This window comes from Mytilus edulis, chromosome 4, assembly GCF_963676685.1.
Source record: "Mytilus edulis chromosome 4, xbMytEdul2.2, whole genome shotgun sequence".
NCBI lineage: Eukaryota > Metazoa > Mollusca > Bivalvia > Mytilida > Mytilidae > Mytilus > Mytilus edulis.
The window spans coordinates 23,546,030-23,563,421 of NC_092347.1; the positions used below are offsets into that span (position 1 = coordinate 23,546,030).

The 17,392-nt window shown below is 31.8% G+C and overlaps 1 protein-coding gene across 16 annotated transcripts in view; it reads left to right on the top strand.

Moving 5' to 3' along the window:
• LOC139519253 (coiled-coil domain-containing protein 87-like) overlaps positions 1 to 17,392 on the top strand; it is a 59,466-nt gene that overhangs the window by 12,122 nt on the left and 29,952 nt on the right. For 8 of the 16 annotated variants that reach the window (XM_071311203.1, XM_071311211.1, XM_071311207.1 and 5 more), the window contains exons 11-22: positions 648 to 738; positions 1,311 to 1,362; positions 1,632 to 1,674; positions 2,325 to 2,462; positions 3,758 to 3,901; positions 6,101 to 6,201; positions 8,311 to 8,371; positions 9,178 to 9,279; positions 9,907 to 10,023; positions 14,318 to 14,478; positions 15,788 to 15,839; positions 17,217 to 17,252. In XM_071311203.1, coding sequence (XP_071167304.1) covers positions 648 to 738; positions 1,311 to 1,362; positions 1,632 to 1,674; positions 2,325 to 2,462; positions 3,758 to 3,901; positions 6,101 to 6,201; positions 8,311 to 8,371; positions 9,178 to 9,279; positions 9,907 to 10,023; positions 14,318 to 14,478; positions 15,788 to 15,839; positions 17,217 to 17,252 — 1,098 coding nt within the window. The remainder of the gene's footprint in view (positions 1 to 647; positions 739 to 1,310; positions 1,363 to 1,631; positions 1,675 to 2,324; positions 2,463 to 3,757; positions 3,902 to 6,100; positions 6,202 to 8,310; positions 8,372 to 9,177; positions 9,280 to 9,906; positions 10,024 to 14,317; positions 14,479 to 15,787; positions 15,840 to 17,216; positions 17,253 to 17,392) is intronic. The other 8 variants (XM_071311208.1, XM_071311212.1, XM_071311216.1 and 5 more) reach the window with 2 other exon arrangements.

Genomic DNA, 17,392 nt, shown 5'->3' on the forward strand with positions numbered 1-17,392 from the left:
GTTGTTTTTAGTTTAAAGTGATGGAATCAAACATGAATATAAATAAGAGGAGATGTGGTATGATTGCCAATGAGATAATTACTCATCAGAGACCAAATGATGTGGATGTAAACAACTTTAGGTACAACCTTCAACAATGAAGAAAAGTCATACCATTTTATGAATTATAAAAGACCTATACATAATGTAAAAGTGATTCAAATGAGAAAACCAAGGGAGTGATTCATGATCATTGATGATAAACAATTAAGAAAAGTCAGATAAGACATAGTCATGTGGCAGGGTTAAACATGTTCGTGAGCACCCAACCTAACCTGTGACACAACATATAAACATTGGAAAAGGATTGTCTCATTAGATTATCCAGAAACACAAAAATATTAAACACAGAAAGTTCCAATCAAAGGGTACATAAAAACTGAACAAAAACAATATATCTTTTAAGCAGATGAAATGTAAAATACTAAAATTACAATTTTTCCTAACTGGGTAAACCCTCTCAAAAATGCAATTCTTTTTTTTATTGCAAGCGTCATGCCTTTATAGGATTGCCTTTATAGGATTGCCTTTATAGGATATGTATATTGTGCAATTTTATGAATTAAGATTGAGAGGTTAATGTCAGGTATAATTTCTATTTGTAATAGCTTTTACAAGCCATGCCAGATTTAGATACATCCAAGCTGATGAATGTGATATCAGAACTACCAGACAGAGAATTACAAACACCATCACAAGGTAGGGAATTGTTACATGACATTGATTGTTTGATTGGTGTTTAACACCACTTTTATCACATTTGTGTATTTTTTTGACGGTCATTTTTTATTGGTGGAGGATGTTGGAGTCCCCTAGAGAAAACTACCAACCTTCTGTAGAAAAACTGACAATCCTAGTCAATTAAGGTTGGAGTCAAGTGCACCTGCACTAGCGGGGTTTGAAATCATAACCTCAGCGTTGACTGGCTAGTGATTATAGTAGTTGGCCCCATACATAACAAAATCTATTTCAAACAGTGTTTATTTTAGTATCTAACTTGTTTCTTTTCTATCTCTTGGGATTTAAGTTGTTATATTTAATTCCTGTATTATGTCATGTATGTTCACAATAAAGAAACATAAATGTAAATTAAAAATAACACTCCCAATAAAGAGCATAACATTGATTTTTTTTAAATTCACAAAAAATATAAATGCTCAGGTTGCCTAGGATTTAAGACGGTGAATTTAAAAGTTTACATGTTATATATAATGAAATAAGTAGATGTTTTTGGTAAGCCACTAACATGAATTTCTCTTTTCTCTTTTCAGCATCAACAACCTCCCCTCCTATGACTGCAGAAAGAGTGTCGAAGGCATCAGGGTATGTTTTGATTTACATGGAGAAAAACTTTAACAAAAGTATTTTCATTATGTTTTCTTATGATTTTTAACCCCAAAAAATAGTAAACTACTTTTTTGATAATCTACCATATTTAAAGATTTTTTTATATAGATTGAAGTTTATTTTTAGATGCAATTTTGACAAATGGTTGAAGTGTTTTATTTTTAAAAGGAATTCTGTTATCCATTATAAGGATCCGATATATTGATTACATACGAGAGTGATTTACAGTATATTTCGATTTTTAGAGTATCAAAAGAAGATGAATCTAAACAGAAAGTTATTCTGAAGGTAAATAGTTACTTAAAATTATACTGTCATAGAGAAAGAAAGAAAGTGATTATTTGCATTGTATTTTATCCAGTTCTTTTTAGATGCTTCATAGACATATACAATGAAAGTATGGCATAATGCATATTTCAAATTAAATAAACATATCATAGATACCAGTATTGAAATTTTGTAATTGTGTCAGGCGCAGGTTTCATCTTCAAAAGACTCATCAGGGATGTTTGAATCAAAAAAGTCAAATAAAGAACGATGTTGAAGAGCATTGAGGACCGAATATTCCTAAAAGTTTTGCCAAATACAGCTGTGGTAGTAAAGCCTTAGTATTTCAAAATTGACAATGGCAGGGCAGATGATAATTTAAAGAAGGCAGGAATTATTTAATGATGGTGCACCATCATAAAATAAGTCATGGAGATCGCTCATAAAAACACTTAAATAAATAGAAATGAAAGTGAAAATGTTTACAACATTTCTTGCTGTATTCATTGGCTTAATAATTTGAAATTGCTTAAACTGAAAAGAAATCAGTTATTTTATTGGTCTACTTCTTTCCTTTTAAGATACAATTTACATATTGTTGAAAAAGACTTGGTTTAAAAAGATGTCTAAATCAATGAATTGTCATGATAATAGTAGTTTTAACATTGTAGAGATCCCTGTCTTTGCCACACTTGAAAGTTGGTGAGAATCTGCTAGAAGAACTTGGTATCAGTCCATCTGTGAAAGTAGATAAGTTGTCAGAGATAGAACTACAGATGCTTCGAAGACAGGCACAGAAAAAACAACAAGTATGAAGTATTATCCAGTCACTGTATTTATTGACATTTGGCGATCTTTTAATGGCCCTGGGGTTTTGATATCAATTTTTCATGAAATTTGTTTCATTGGCAGTTCAAATATAAAAACTTGCAGTATCAAGTAGTAATATAATCAGAACTTAACAGTCCTGACATGAAATATTCTGATGTGCTTTTCTTAGAATTAGGGTATTAAATAAGTAAAGATTTAAATCTACAATTCTTATTTTTGAATGCCTGTATGTACGTCTCAAGATTGATTCCTATTCTCTAACTTTAGTTTGCCTCAACCAATAGTTGAGAGACTAAAACACAATGCTTATTATCATAAAACACAGATCAAGTTTTCATTCGGGTGGCGTCACTTCTACAGTTCTATACTTAAGTCCCTTTACAGTGTTTTATATAAGTGTGTGTGGGGGTGAGGAGGGGTCATCTGTGTCCATGGACACGTTCTCCATTTATTTAAATCTGATTTTTGTCGAGCCTGCAACTTTTGTTGCAGAAAGCTGGACATAGGGATAGTGATCCGGCGACTACGGCGGTGGCGTTAGCTAATTTCTTAAAAGCTTTATATAATTTTAGAGGGTGGAAGACCTGGATGCTTCATACTTTGTATATAGATGCCTCATGTTACGAACTTTCCGTCAGTCACATGTCCAATGTCCTTGACCTCCGTTTCATGGTTCAGTGACTACTTGAAAAAAAAGTTCAGATTTTTTGTAATGTTAAATTCTCTCTTAATACAAGTAATAGGATAACTATATTTGGTATGTGCGCACCTTGCAAGGCCTGTTTTCCTTAATTTATAAGCAATAGGTCAACTATATTTGTTGTATGGAATAATTGTTAGCTGTAGATGTCTGTCTGGCATGGTTCATCTGACCTTGACATCATTTTCATGGTTCATTGATTAATGTTTGTTTTCTTGGTAAGTGTTGAGTTTATGTGACAGTTGTAATAAAGCTTTATATTTAGGACTATCAACATAGTATCAATGATTAGTAAAGAAGGCGAGACATTTCAGTGTGTGTTCTCTTGTGATACTTTTTCATGATTTTATGTTATTCAGGTATGCCAGTTGTTTAATGATTAGAATTTAATTATGATCTGTCAGTCAGTGTGTGATTAATTGATGAATGTTATATTTTAATTCTTTAATTACCTAAGGAGATGACATTTAGATTATAATAAGATTTTGTAACTTTTTTTTGTTGTATATTTAAAATTTTTGAACTATCTAAAGTTTACCAATCAATTACCATCATAGTTTTTTTATTTTAAAGGTTTCAACAAAGACTACAGAAGTTAAACCTAAAGGTCCACAACCTGGTACCAGGGAGTATGCTGCTGAAGACCTGAGAAGGTTAATATCAAGAGGAGACCAGGATGACATTAAAGTGGAAGAAGATTTACCTCCCTTGCTCCAAGTAATTATTATCTATCTGATTGACAATTTGACTGTAATAAAATAACTATATAAATTTTCAAGACATAGGAGAAAAGGCATATCTGAATGAAGGATTTCCCCAAAATTTAAAGGTTTGAATGTAAACTGCAAATCATAAAGGTGTGTATGATACAGATAATGTTTTGTAAATTACTTTATTACAAAATTTCTATTACAATCATATTTATTCTGGAAAAGTTTCATTATGTCATGTCACATTTTTTAGCTCACCTGGCCCGAAGGGCCAAGTGAGCTTTTCCCATCACTTTGCGTCCGGCGTCCGTCGTCGTCATCGTCGTCGTCCGTCGTCGTCCGGCGTCGTTAACTTTTACAAAAATCTTCTCCTCTGAAACTACTGGGCCAAATTGAACCAAACTTGGCCACAATCATCATTGGGGTATCTAGTTTAAAAAATGTGTGGCGTGACCCGGTCAACCAACCAAGATGGCCGCCACGGCTAAAAATAGAACATAGGGGTAAAATGCAGTTTTTGGCTTATAACTCAAAAACCAAAGCATTTAGAGGAAATCTGACATGGGGTAAATATGTTTGTCAGGTCAAGATCTATCTGCCCTGAAATTTTCAGATGAATCGGTCAACCCGTTGTTGGGTTGCTGCCCCTGAATTGGTCATTTTGAGGAAATTTTGCTGTTTTTGGTTATTATCTTGAATATTATTATAGATAGAGATAAACTGTAAACAGCAATAATGTTTGGCAAAGTTAGATTTACAAATAAGTCAACATGACCGAAATGGTCAGTTGACCCCTTTAGGAGTTATTGCCCTTTATAGTCAATTTTTAACCATTTTTCATAAATCTAAGTAATCTTTTACAAAAATCTTCTCCTCTGAAACTACTGGGCCAAATTAATCCAAACTTGGCCACAATCATCTTTGGGGTATCTAGTTTAAAAAATGTGTGGCGTGACCCGGTCAACCAACCAAGATGGCCGCCACGGCTAAAAATAGAACATAGGGGTAAAATGCAGTTTTTGGCTTATAACTCAAAAACCAAAACATTTAGAGGAAATCTGACATGGAGTAAAAATGTTTATCAGGTCAAGATCTATCTGCCCTGAAATTTTCAGATGAATCGGTCAACCTGTTGTTGGGTTGCTGCCCCTGAATTGGTCATTTTGAGGAAATTTTGCTGTTTTTGGTTATCTTGAATATTATTATAGATAGAAATAAACTGTAAACAGCAATAATGTTCATCAAAGTAAGATTTACAAATAAGTCAACATAACCGAAATGGTCAGTTGACCCCTTTAGAAGTTATTGCCCTTTATAGTCAATTTTTAACCATTTTTCGTAAATCTTAGTTATCTTTTACAAAAATCTTCTCCTCTGAAACTACTGGACCAATTTAATTCAAACTTGGCCACAATCATCCTTGAGGTACCTTGTTTGAAAAATGTGTCCGATGACCTGGCCATCCAACCAAGATGGCCACCACGGCTAAAAATAGAACAGGGGTAAAATGTAGTTTTTTGCTTTTAACTCTGAAACCAAATCATTTAGAGGAAATCTGACAAGGAGTTAAATTGTTAATCAAGTCAATATATATCTGCCCTGAAATATTCAAATGAATTGGACAACCGGTTGTTGGGTTGCTGCCCTCCAATTGGTAATTTTTAAAGAAATTTTGCTGTTTTTGGTTATTATCTTGAATACTATTATTGATAGCGATAAACTGTAAACAGCGATAATGTTCATCAAAGTAAGATCTACAAATAAGTCCACATGACCTAAATGGTCAATTGACCCCTTAAGGAGTTATTGCCCTTTATAGTCAATTTTTAACAATTTTCATTAATTTGGTAAATTTATGTAAATTTTTACCAAATATTTTTCTCTGTTACTAATGGGCAAAGTTCATTATAGATATAATTGTAAGAAGCAAGAATGTTCAGTAAAGTAAGAACTTCAAACACATCACCATCACCAAAATACAATTTTGTCATGAATCCATTTGTGTCCTTTGTTTAATATGCACATAGACCAAGGTGAGCGACACAGGCTCTTTAGAGCCTCTAGTTTTATAATACAAAACCAAATAATTGCTATGAGTGTTAGTGTATTAAAAACAACTAATAATTTCAGTTTCTCAAGATGTGAAGGTTAATCATAAAGTTATATTGGCTAAATGAAGTCTCATTATTATATTTATTATTCACAGGCTATAACAAGGCATGCCAAATATGATGGACTGGCAGAAAGATTAGAGAAACAAATGAAGGAACTGGAAGAGGAACAAAGGAAAGAAAAAGAGAAAGAAAAGTTTGTTGGATATTTTATACATACTGCAATATCTAAATATGTTTTAGTGTTTATGTTTATAGAAAGAGGTTTTTGTCGAGCCTGCAACTTTTGTTGCAGAAAGCTCGACATAGGGATAGTGATCCGGCGGCGGCAGCGCGGCTGGCTGTTAGCTCACTTCTTAAAAGCTTTATATTTTAGAAGGTGGAAGACCTGGATGCTTCATACTTTGTATATAGATGCTTCATGTTACGAAGTTTCCGTCAGTCACATGTCCAATGTCCATGACCTCATTTTCATGGTTCAGTGACCACTTGAAAAAAAAGGTTCAAATTTTTTGTAATGTTGAATTCTCTCTTGTTATAAGTAATAGGATAACTATATTTGATATGTGCGTACCTAGCAAAGTCCTCATGTCTGTCAGACAGTTTTCACTTGACCTCGACCTCATTTCATGGATCAGTTAACAAGGTTAAGTTTTGGTGGTCAAGTCCATATCTCAGATACTATAAGCAATAGGGCTAGTATATTCGGTGTATGGAAGGACTGTATGGTGTACATGTCCAACTGGTAGGTGTCATCTGACCTTGACCCCATTTTCATGGTTCAGTGGTTATAGTTAAATTTTTGTGTTTTGGTCTGTTTTTCTCATACTATATGCAATAGGTCTACTATATTTGTTGTATGGAATGATTGTAAGGTGTACATGTCTAGCGGGCAGATGTCATGTGACCTTGACCTTATTTTTAGGTTCAATGGTCAAAGTTAAGTTTTTGAGTTTTGGTCTTTTTATCTAATACTATATGCCATAGTTCAACTATATTTGGTGTATGGAAATATTTTATGATCTTTATGTCAGTCGCGCAGGTTTTATTTGACCGTGACCTCATTTTCAGGGTTCATTGCACAGTGTTAAGTTTGTGTTTGGTCTATTTTTCTTAAACTATAAGTAATGGGTCAACTATATATGTTGTATAGAAGCATTGTTAGCATTACATGTCTGCCTGGCATGGTTCATCTGACCTTGACCTCATTTTCAAGGTTCATTGGTCTTTGTTTAGTTATCTTGGTTAATGTTAAGTTTATGTGACAGTTGTAATAAAGCTTACATTTGTAGCTTTATACTTAGGACTATCAACATAATATCATTGATAAGTATAGAAGGCGAGACATTTCAGCGTGTGCACTCTTGTTGACAGTCTTTATGGTTTTATTTTTCCAGATTTATAGTGTTGCTGTGGTTTTTTTTTAATGCCCCACCTAGGATAGTAGAGGGGCATTATGTTTTCTGGTCTGTGCATCCATTCATTATTTCGTTCATCCGTCCCGCTTCAGGTTAAAGTTTTTGGTTGAGGTAGTTTTTGATGAAGTTGAATTCCAATCATCTTCAAACTTAGTAAACTTGTTCCCTAGGATATGATTTTTCTAATTTAAATGCCAAATTAGATTTTTGACCCCAGTTTCATGGTCCACTGAACATGGAAAATGATAGAGTGAGTTTCAGGTTAAAGTTTCAGGTTAAAGTTTTTGGTCAAAGTAGTTTTTGATGTAGTTAAAGTCCAATCAACTTGAAACTTAATACACATGTTACCAAGTTTTCCATAAATTTGTTACATACTGATGGCCTTCTCTAAATCTGTACAAAAATCATCACAGCTATACTTTGAGATTTCTGCAACATTATATGTATTAATTTGAGAGATGAATAAAAAGGACGCGCAAACCAAAACCAAAGTTTTTGGATAAGTATGAATTCAATCATTTTTGCTAGAAAAAATTTGGAAAACTGCAAATTTATTGTAAAGTTCTCCTCAACTGTAATCATTCACTAGAATAACAGTTTGATTTTATGAATAGATGCAGAATTCTTAAAAAGATTAAAATGTGATTTTTGTTGATGACACTGACCTTTTTGGTTATAAAATTTTAAAATTTTATCACTCAAAAACTACTTATTGAAAGTAGAAGTACATGATTTTATCAGAGCTTTGATATTTCCACTTGTATTGCATATTTTAAAAATAATTCCTGAACAAGATTTCAACAAGACTGAAATATCCGAAGTGATTTGACTTGTTATGCTCATAAGTTTTATTATTTAAGTGAAATGTGATATTTTTTTTTTTACAGTAGGCCTCTAAAGAAACCTAAACATCCACAGCCAGATACAGTTAGTGCTAAATTACCAGGTGTAAGTTTAGTAATCACATGTTGTTAGTCTATAATTTAGTTATTTGGTAAAACATGTAATGGAATACATCTGTAGTCATGGTAAAACAAAATTGAATGTATACATAAAATCGTTCCACAGATCTTATGAAAACTTCGATTTTTTATGTCCCATTAATGGCATTATGTTTCCTGGTCTGTGCGTCCGTCTGTCCCGCTTCAGGTTAAAGTTTTTGGTTGAGGTAGTTTTTGATGAAGTTGAAGTCCAATCAACTTGAAACTTAGGAAACATGTTCCCTATGATATGATCTTTCTAATTTAAATGCCAAATTAGAGATTTTATCCCATTTTCGTCGTCCACTGAACATAGAAAATGATAGTGTGGATGGGGCATCCGTGTACTTGGGACACATTCTTGTTTTAGAATTTATTTATTGCTATTATAATTTGTGAATTAATAAATGGTTTGTTAATTGGATGCAATAGATTGCATCATTAGTTGCCAATTATGATTGATATATGCAAGTAAATGAATTAAAACTAAATAGCTTGAAAAAAATATTTTCAGGCCATTTGCCTTTTAAATGATTTAAAGTGTTGTTCACATTCTGACAGTGGATTATAGAAATTTCAAATCCAAAACAATTCAGTAGTATGGAATGTTCCTCATTTACTATTTCATCTGTAATTGGAAAAAAAAATGTCCTCCTTAACTCAGCAAGGGAGATAACTGCCCCAGTTATTTATTTTTGAATGACTTCTTCCAGTTTGATATATATATACTATATGTATTATAATAATTTATACATCTTTAATGTGTGTTTTCAGATGGATGTGAGAACTTCAGATATACGGGTATCAGAACGTGTGTGTATGTCGTCTATAACCATTGACAGGTTTTCTACAGTATATAATGATCTCAAGGACGAGGTAGGTTATGATTATTGTTTAAAAAATCTCTTTAAAAATGCATACTTATGAAAAAACATAAGACAAATTTAAATGAATATTTCCCTATTGTGTTCATGTAGAAAAGGAAAATGGAGAGATCAGAAAATAATAGGTTGTTGATTTTGGTGGCAGCCATTTTTTGTTTGAGTTTGACCACAGATTCTAACTACATCGATTTAAAGTAATCACAGCAATGTAGACTGAGTGGTTACATACTAATTAAGAATTCATGGTTTAATTTATATCATAGATCTCATTAATACTTATTTTGTATTTATGTGAAAAAGAATAGAAATTTTAAATTTTTTAACAATCTGTAGAAAAATAATTAAGAAATAAGACTCATTTTGTAGTAGACAGTTTGTGCTAGTGTTGTTATTTACTGAGTATTCTACCATATATTTGTTCATATGAAGTTTACATCACATCTTATTAGAAATGAAATAGTTTTTTAGATAAATTTGTTAAGACTTTCGTAAGAAGTTCATTTCTGGAATTAAAAAAATAAGTAAGTGACATAATTTACACTAGATATTTGTGGAATGATTGATAATAATTTAAACTAGATATTAGTGGAATGATCGATGATAATTTGTTTTGCTACAGATTTCTCCATCAACAGTTAAGAGTCTAGACAAGAATCTTTTCTTGAGCGATGAAATCAAGGAAGTCTACAAAGAGATCATGAAGACTATTAACACAGATCATCTGAACCTGGACGATGTAAGGCTTAGATTACACTTCAAAACTATGTAGCATATAACATATAGATTATGTCAATACACATAATAAACACAGATCATCTGAACCTGGACGATGTAAGGCTTAGATTACACTTCAAAACTATGTAGCATATAACATATAGATTATGACAATACATATAATAAACACAGATCATCTGAACCTGGACGATGTAAGGCTTAGATTACACTTCAAAACTATGTAGCATATAACATATAGATTATGTCAATACATATAATAAACACAGATCATCTGAACCTGGACGATGTAAGGCTTAGATTACACTTCAAAACTATGTAGCATATAACATATAGATTATGTCAATACACATAATAAACACAGATCATCTGAACCTGGACGATGTAAGGCTTAGATTACACTTCAAAACTATGTAGCATATAACATATAGATTATGTCAATACACATAATAAACACAGATCATCTGAACCTGGACGATGTAAGGCTTAGATTACACTTCAAAACTATGTAGCATATAACATATAGATTATGACAATACATATAATAAACACAGATCATCTGAACCTGGACGATGTAAGGCTTAGATTACACTTCAAAACTATGTAGCATATAACATATAGATTATGACAATACATATAATAAACACAGATCATCTGAACCTAGACGATGTAAGGCTTAGATTACACTTTAAAACTATGTAGCATATAACATATAGATTATGACAATACATATAATAAACACAGATCATCTGAACCTGGACGATGTAAGGCTTAGATTACACTACAAACTATGTAGCATATAACATATAGATTATGTCAATACACATAATAAACACAGATCATCTGAACCTGGACGATGTAAGGCTTAGATTACACTTTAAAACTATGTAGCATATAACATATAGATTATGTCAATACACATAATTAACACAGATCATCTGAACCTGGACGATGTAAGGCTTAGATTACACTACAAAACTATGTAGCATATAACATATAGATTATGTCAATACACACAATTAACACAGATCATCTGAACCTGGACGATGTAAGGCTTAGATTACACTTTAAAACTATGTAGCATATAACATATAGATTATGTCAATACACACAATTAACACAGATCATCTGAACCTTGACGATGTAAGGCTTAGATTACACTTCAAAACTATGTAGCATATAACATATAGATTATGACAATACATATAATAAACACAGATCATCTGAACCTGGACGATGTAAGGCTTAGATTACACTTCAAAACTATGTAGCATATAACATATAGATTATGACAATACACATAATAAACACAGATCATCTGAACCTGGACGATGTAAGGCTTAGATTACACTACAAAACTATGTAGCATATAACATATAGATTATGTCAATACACACAATTAACACGGATCATCTGAACCTGGACGATGTAAGGCTTAGATTACACTACAAACTATGTAGCATATAACATATAGATTATGTCAATACACATAACAAACACAGATCATCTGAACCTGGACGATGTAAGGCTTAGATTACACTACAAACTATGTAGCATATAACATATAACTTATGTCAATACACACAATTAACACAGATCATCTGAACCTGGAAGATGTAAGGCTTAGATTACACTACAAACTATGTAGCATATAACATATAGATTATGACAATACATATAATAAACACAGATCATCTGAACCTGGACGATGTAAGGCTTAGATTACACTACAAACTATGTAGCATATAACATATAGATTATGTCAATACACACAATTAACACAGATCATCTGAACCTGGACGATGTAAGGCTTAGATTACACTACAAAACTATGTAGCATATAACATATAGATTATGTCAATACACACAATTAACACAGATCATCTGAACCTGGACGATGTAAGGCTTAGATTACACTACAAACTATGTAGCATATAACATATAGATTATGACAATACATATAATAAACACAGATCATCTGAACCTGGACGATGTAAGGCTTAGATTACACTACAAACTATGTAGCATATAACATATAGATTATGTCAATACACACAATAAACACAGATCATCTGAACCTGGACGATGTAAGGCTTAGATTACACTACAAACTATGTAGCATATAACATATAGATTATGTCAATACACATAATAAACACAGATCATCTGAACCTGGACGATGTAAGGCTTAGATTACACTACAAACTATGTAGCATATAACATATAGATTATGTCAATACACACAATTAACACAGATCATCTGAACCTGGACGATGTAAGGCTTAGATTACACTACAAACTATGTAGCATATAACATATAGATTATGACAATACACACAATTAACACAGATCATCTGAACCTGGACGATGAAAGGCTTAGATTACACTACAAACTATGTAGCATATAACATATAGATTATGTCAATACACACAATTAACACAGATCATCTGAACCTGGACGATGTAAGGCTTAGATTACACTACAAAACTATGAAGCATATAACATAAAGATTATGTCAATACACACAATTAACACAGATCATCTGAACCTGGACGATGTAAGGCTTAGATTACACTACAAACTATGTAGCATATAACATATAGATTATGACAATAAATATAATAAACACAGATCATCTGAACCTGGACGATGTAAGGCTTAGATTACACTACAAACTATGTAGCATATAACATATAGATTATGTCAATACACACAATTAACACAGATCATCTGAACCTGGATGATGTAAGGCTTAGATTACACTACAAAACTATGTAGCATATAACATATAGATTATGTCAATACACACAATTAACACAGATCATCTGAACCTGGACGATGTAAGGCTTAGATTACACTACAAACTATGTAGCATATAACATATAGATTATGACAATACATATAATAAACACAGATCATCTGAACCTGGACGATGTAAGGCTTAGATTACACTACAAAACTATGTAGCATATAACATATAGATTATGTCAATACATATAATAAACACAGATCATCTGAACCTAGAGGATGTAATGCTTAGATTACACTTCAAAACTATGTAGCATATAACATATAGATTATGACAATACATATAATAAACACAGATCATCTGAACCTGGACGATGTAAGGCTTAGATTACACTTCAAAACTATGTAGCATATAACATATAGATTATGTCAATACACATAATAAACACAGATCATCTGAACCTGGACGATGTAAGGCTTAGATTACACTTTAAAACTATGTAGCATATAACATATAGATTATGACAATACATATAATAAACACAGATCATCTGAACCTGGACGATGTAAGGCTTAGATTACACTTCAAAACTATGTAGCATATAGCAAATAGATTATGACAATACACATAATAAACACAGATCATCTGAACCTGGATGATGTAAGGCTTAGATTACACTTTAAAACTATGTAGCATATAACATATAGATTATGTCAATACACACAATTAACACAGATCATCTGAACCTAGAGGATGTAATGCTTAGATTACACTTCAAAACTATGTAGCATATAACATATAGATTATGACAATACATATAATAAACACAGATCATCTGAACCTGGACGATGTAAGGCTTAGATTACACTACAAACTATGTAGCATATAACATATAGATTATGTCAATACACATAATAAACACAGATCATCTGAACCTAGAGGATGTAAGGCTTTAAATGCACTTCAAAACTATGTAGCATATAACATATATCCTCTGATGATGATTCATAGCCTGACCGGTCTTTCATAGACCTTCTTCAGAGGCACAATGTTTGATTAATAGTTACACCCTATCTATAGAGATCTGGTGGATAAATGTTTAAGTTATCCGGTATCCGTCAGATAAAGTTTGCTAATTAGATTTTTTTCTATTTGCAATTTATGCTTCATACATCAAAAATATGATGATACATTCTAATATGACGTTCTTCCAATGCTTTGAGTGCAAATGAAACTGAAAGTCATCAAAACACAGAAAAATAAATAAACTGTGATATAACAAATTTTAAAGCAGATTTTCTTAAATGCAAGTTTTGTAATATTTATGAGTTTTGGTCTTTTATGTCAGTAATTTAAAAAGTGTGTTTAATAAAGGGAACTGCAAATATTTGCCTTGACTAAGAGCTCTTCAATACAAAAGAATTTCTGCACTTTTTTACTGATTTGACCACACATTTACTCTATGTCGATATTTCACCCCTCCCTTTGTTTTTGGTATACATTTAGAATGTTGTTACGCCCAGGGTTTAATATATTAATTTATTTTAGGATGAAATGGTTATGCCTGCTGCAGGTAAAGTTAACCTAACAGGAACAATGGCATCATCCACCTTGTCTAAACGTAGAGCTGATCGAGTCATCAACCCTAATCTTAGAAAAGATAAGAATCCTCCATGGGGAGAAATAGATCCAAAACAATGGGTTAGAACGTAAGTATAGAATAGGAATTATAGAGTAACTTACCTTTGTGTGAACATCAGGGCAAGGAAATAAAACTTTCACATTGATGGGCAATAACTGTTATGAGAAATAGATTTATGAAACAGGGATCAAAACTATGAATGTTAACATAGATGCTGAATTTATCCAACTTTCAGTCATTAGTTGCAAGAAAATACAGCTATATCACAAAGTTGTTTGGTTAGTGAATTGTGTATAAAACTGAAATGTATTATTTTATTCACAGGTAAAACAGAATATCATTGAATGTGCTGTGTGTCTCTCGTTAGGTTACCAGTTAGAACAACAAATAACAGGTTAATTCATCAAAGTCTTGAAATTTCAGATTGAACTTTTCCCTGTTATAACAACTATATTTCCTTTGATGCAGGTGTTTACATGAATTGTTTATATTTTGTACCCCCTTGACAAAATATCAGTTCATCAGTTCAGCTGTCTGGATATAGATACACCATATGTCCAGCTATCTCCTACAGTTACAGCTCAATACTACAGTATTTGAGCTACAGCTTTGATATTTAATATTTTCAGCTTTTTAAAATATTTTATAGGATGTTTTACACATAATAGAGGTGTGCTTGTCCACAGGATTGATTTTTTATGCCCCACCTACGATAGTAGAGGGGCATTATGTTTTCTGGTCTGTGTGTCCGTTCGTCCGTTCGTCCGTCCGTCCGTCCGTCCGTCTGTCCCGCTCCAGGTTAAAGTTTTTGGTCAAGGTAGTTTTTGATGAAGTTGAAGTCCAATCGACTTCAAACTTTGTACACATGTTCCCTATGATATGATCTTTCTAATTTTAATGCCAAATTAGAGTTTTTACCCCAATTTCACGGTCCACTGAACATGGAAAATGATAGTGTGAGTGGGGCATTCGTGTACTGAGGACACATTCTTGTTTTTTAATATTTTCAAAATCAGGTATGTCAGATATTTGGACAGGTCATTTTATGATACTCTCTGCATAAAGAGATCATGGTTTGTCCGACTATCTCCTTCTGCCATTTTTCAGCTACAGCTTTAATAATTTGTAGGTTGTTTTTACACATAATGGAAGTATGCTTGTCCACAGGACTTCCTTTTTTTCTTTTTTTTTTCATAAATTTTCTCTCAAAATGCCAGGATTTTAGAATTAATCATTTTTTTGTACTAAAAGTCAGGAAGTAATTCATATCTTGTTATTTACAAAAATAAGTGTAGGGATTTTCAAGTTGATTTCATAAACCTAAGATCTGTGTTACAGACTGTTTAATCAACATTTGAGACTGCTTCATTTTTCAGGCCAGCAAATCCACCAAAGAACTTTTTAGGAGATGACATGTTTGCACCTATGGTAAGGACATAAAGTCTAAAACTTAGTGTGTGTTATTTTTATGAATTAACCTTTTCTCTATATTCTCAGGAACATTTACATCAAAACTGCTCTTGTGTATCAATTACATAGATTCAACATATGGTTCTGTAAATCAGACATCCTTTGAAATACATTTGTTTTTAGGTCAATTTATCCCCGCATTGATCCTTTACATTTATCAATTATATTTAGCCACAAATTTTAATATTGGTAACACACTTTAATTAAAACAAAGTCTAAATGAAATACATCACAACTTTTTTTTTTTTATTTCCCTTAGGTCTTTTTCATATGAGGTACTAGTACTTGTATTTAAATTTTAATAAAATCACTTTAATTTCAGAAATATATTTGTCACAAAATGTTGTTTTTAAAAGGGTTTGAGATGATTTTATTTTTCATGGCTGAAATCAGCAGTATGGTTTTCATTTGAAGTCACAAAAGCAAAGATAAAATTTGCAATAAATGTTTGTAACAGAATGCATGCAAACACCAAATGATTTTTAATCCTATTTATCATTTCCATGTTTATGTCATGCATGCCAATACTTTAGAAAAGACAGGATGCCAATAGTATTAAAGGAATTATACCAGTACGATTACCATTATTTTTCTTTGTTTTGTTGCAATATTATAAAGTACTTATGAATAATTAAATTATAACCAAGTATCAAACAAACAAATATGTGAACAAGACCATAAAATAATAATACAAAAAGTACCAAACAATTAATTTGTTTTACAAGCCATCATTAAAGTTTGTAAACAGAAACATAACAATTTGTATTACAAGCCATCATTAAAGTTGATATACAGAAATATTACAATTGGTTTTACAAGCCATCATTAAAGTTGATATACAGAAATATTACAATTGGTTTTACAAGCCATCATTAAAGTTGATATACAGAAATATTACAATTGGTTTTACAAGCCATCATTAAAGTTGATATACAGAAATATTACAATTGGTTTTACAAGCCATCATTAAAGTTGATATACAGAAATATTACAATTGGTTTTACAAGCTATCCTTAAAGTTTGTATACAGAAATATTACAATTTGTTTTACAAGCCACCATTAAAGTTTGTATACAGAAATATTACAATTTGTTTTACAAGCTATCCTTAAAGTTTGTATACAGAAATATTACAATTTTTTTTACAAGCCATCATTAAAGTTTGTATACAGAAATATTACAATTTGTTTTACAAGCTATCCTTAAAGTTTGTATACAGAAATATTACAATTTGTTTTACAAGCCATCATTAAGTTTGTATACAGAAATATTACAATTTTTTTTACAAGCCATCATTAAAGTTTGTATACAGAAATATTACAATTTGTTTTACAAGCCTTCAATGGATCGTTCTGCCTATTTATTAGGAGAAGTAAGTAGTTCTTCCTCTTTACATTAGGCAGGTGTACTGTTAATGCAGAATTAATTGTGACGTTTTTATTAATGAGAATAATGCTACCATGTGATGATAGCAATAGTAAGAACTTTCATTCTGATATCTGATATATATAT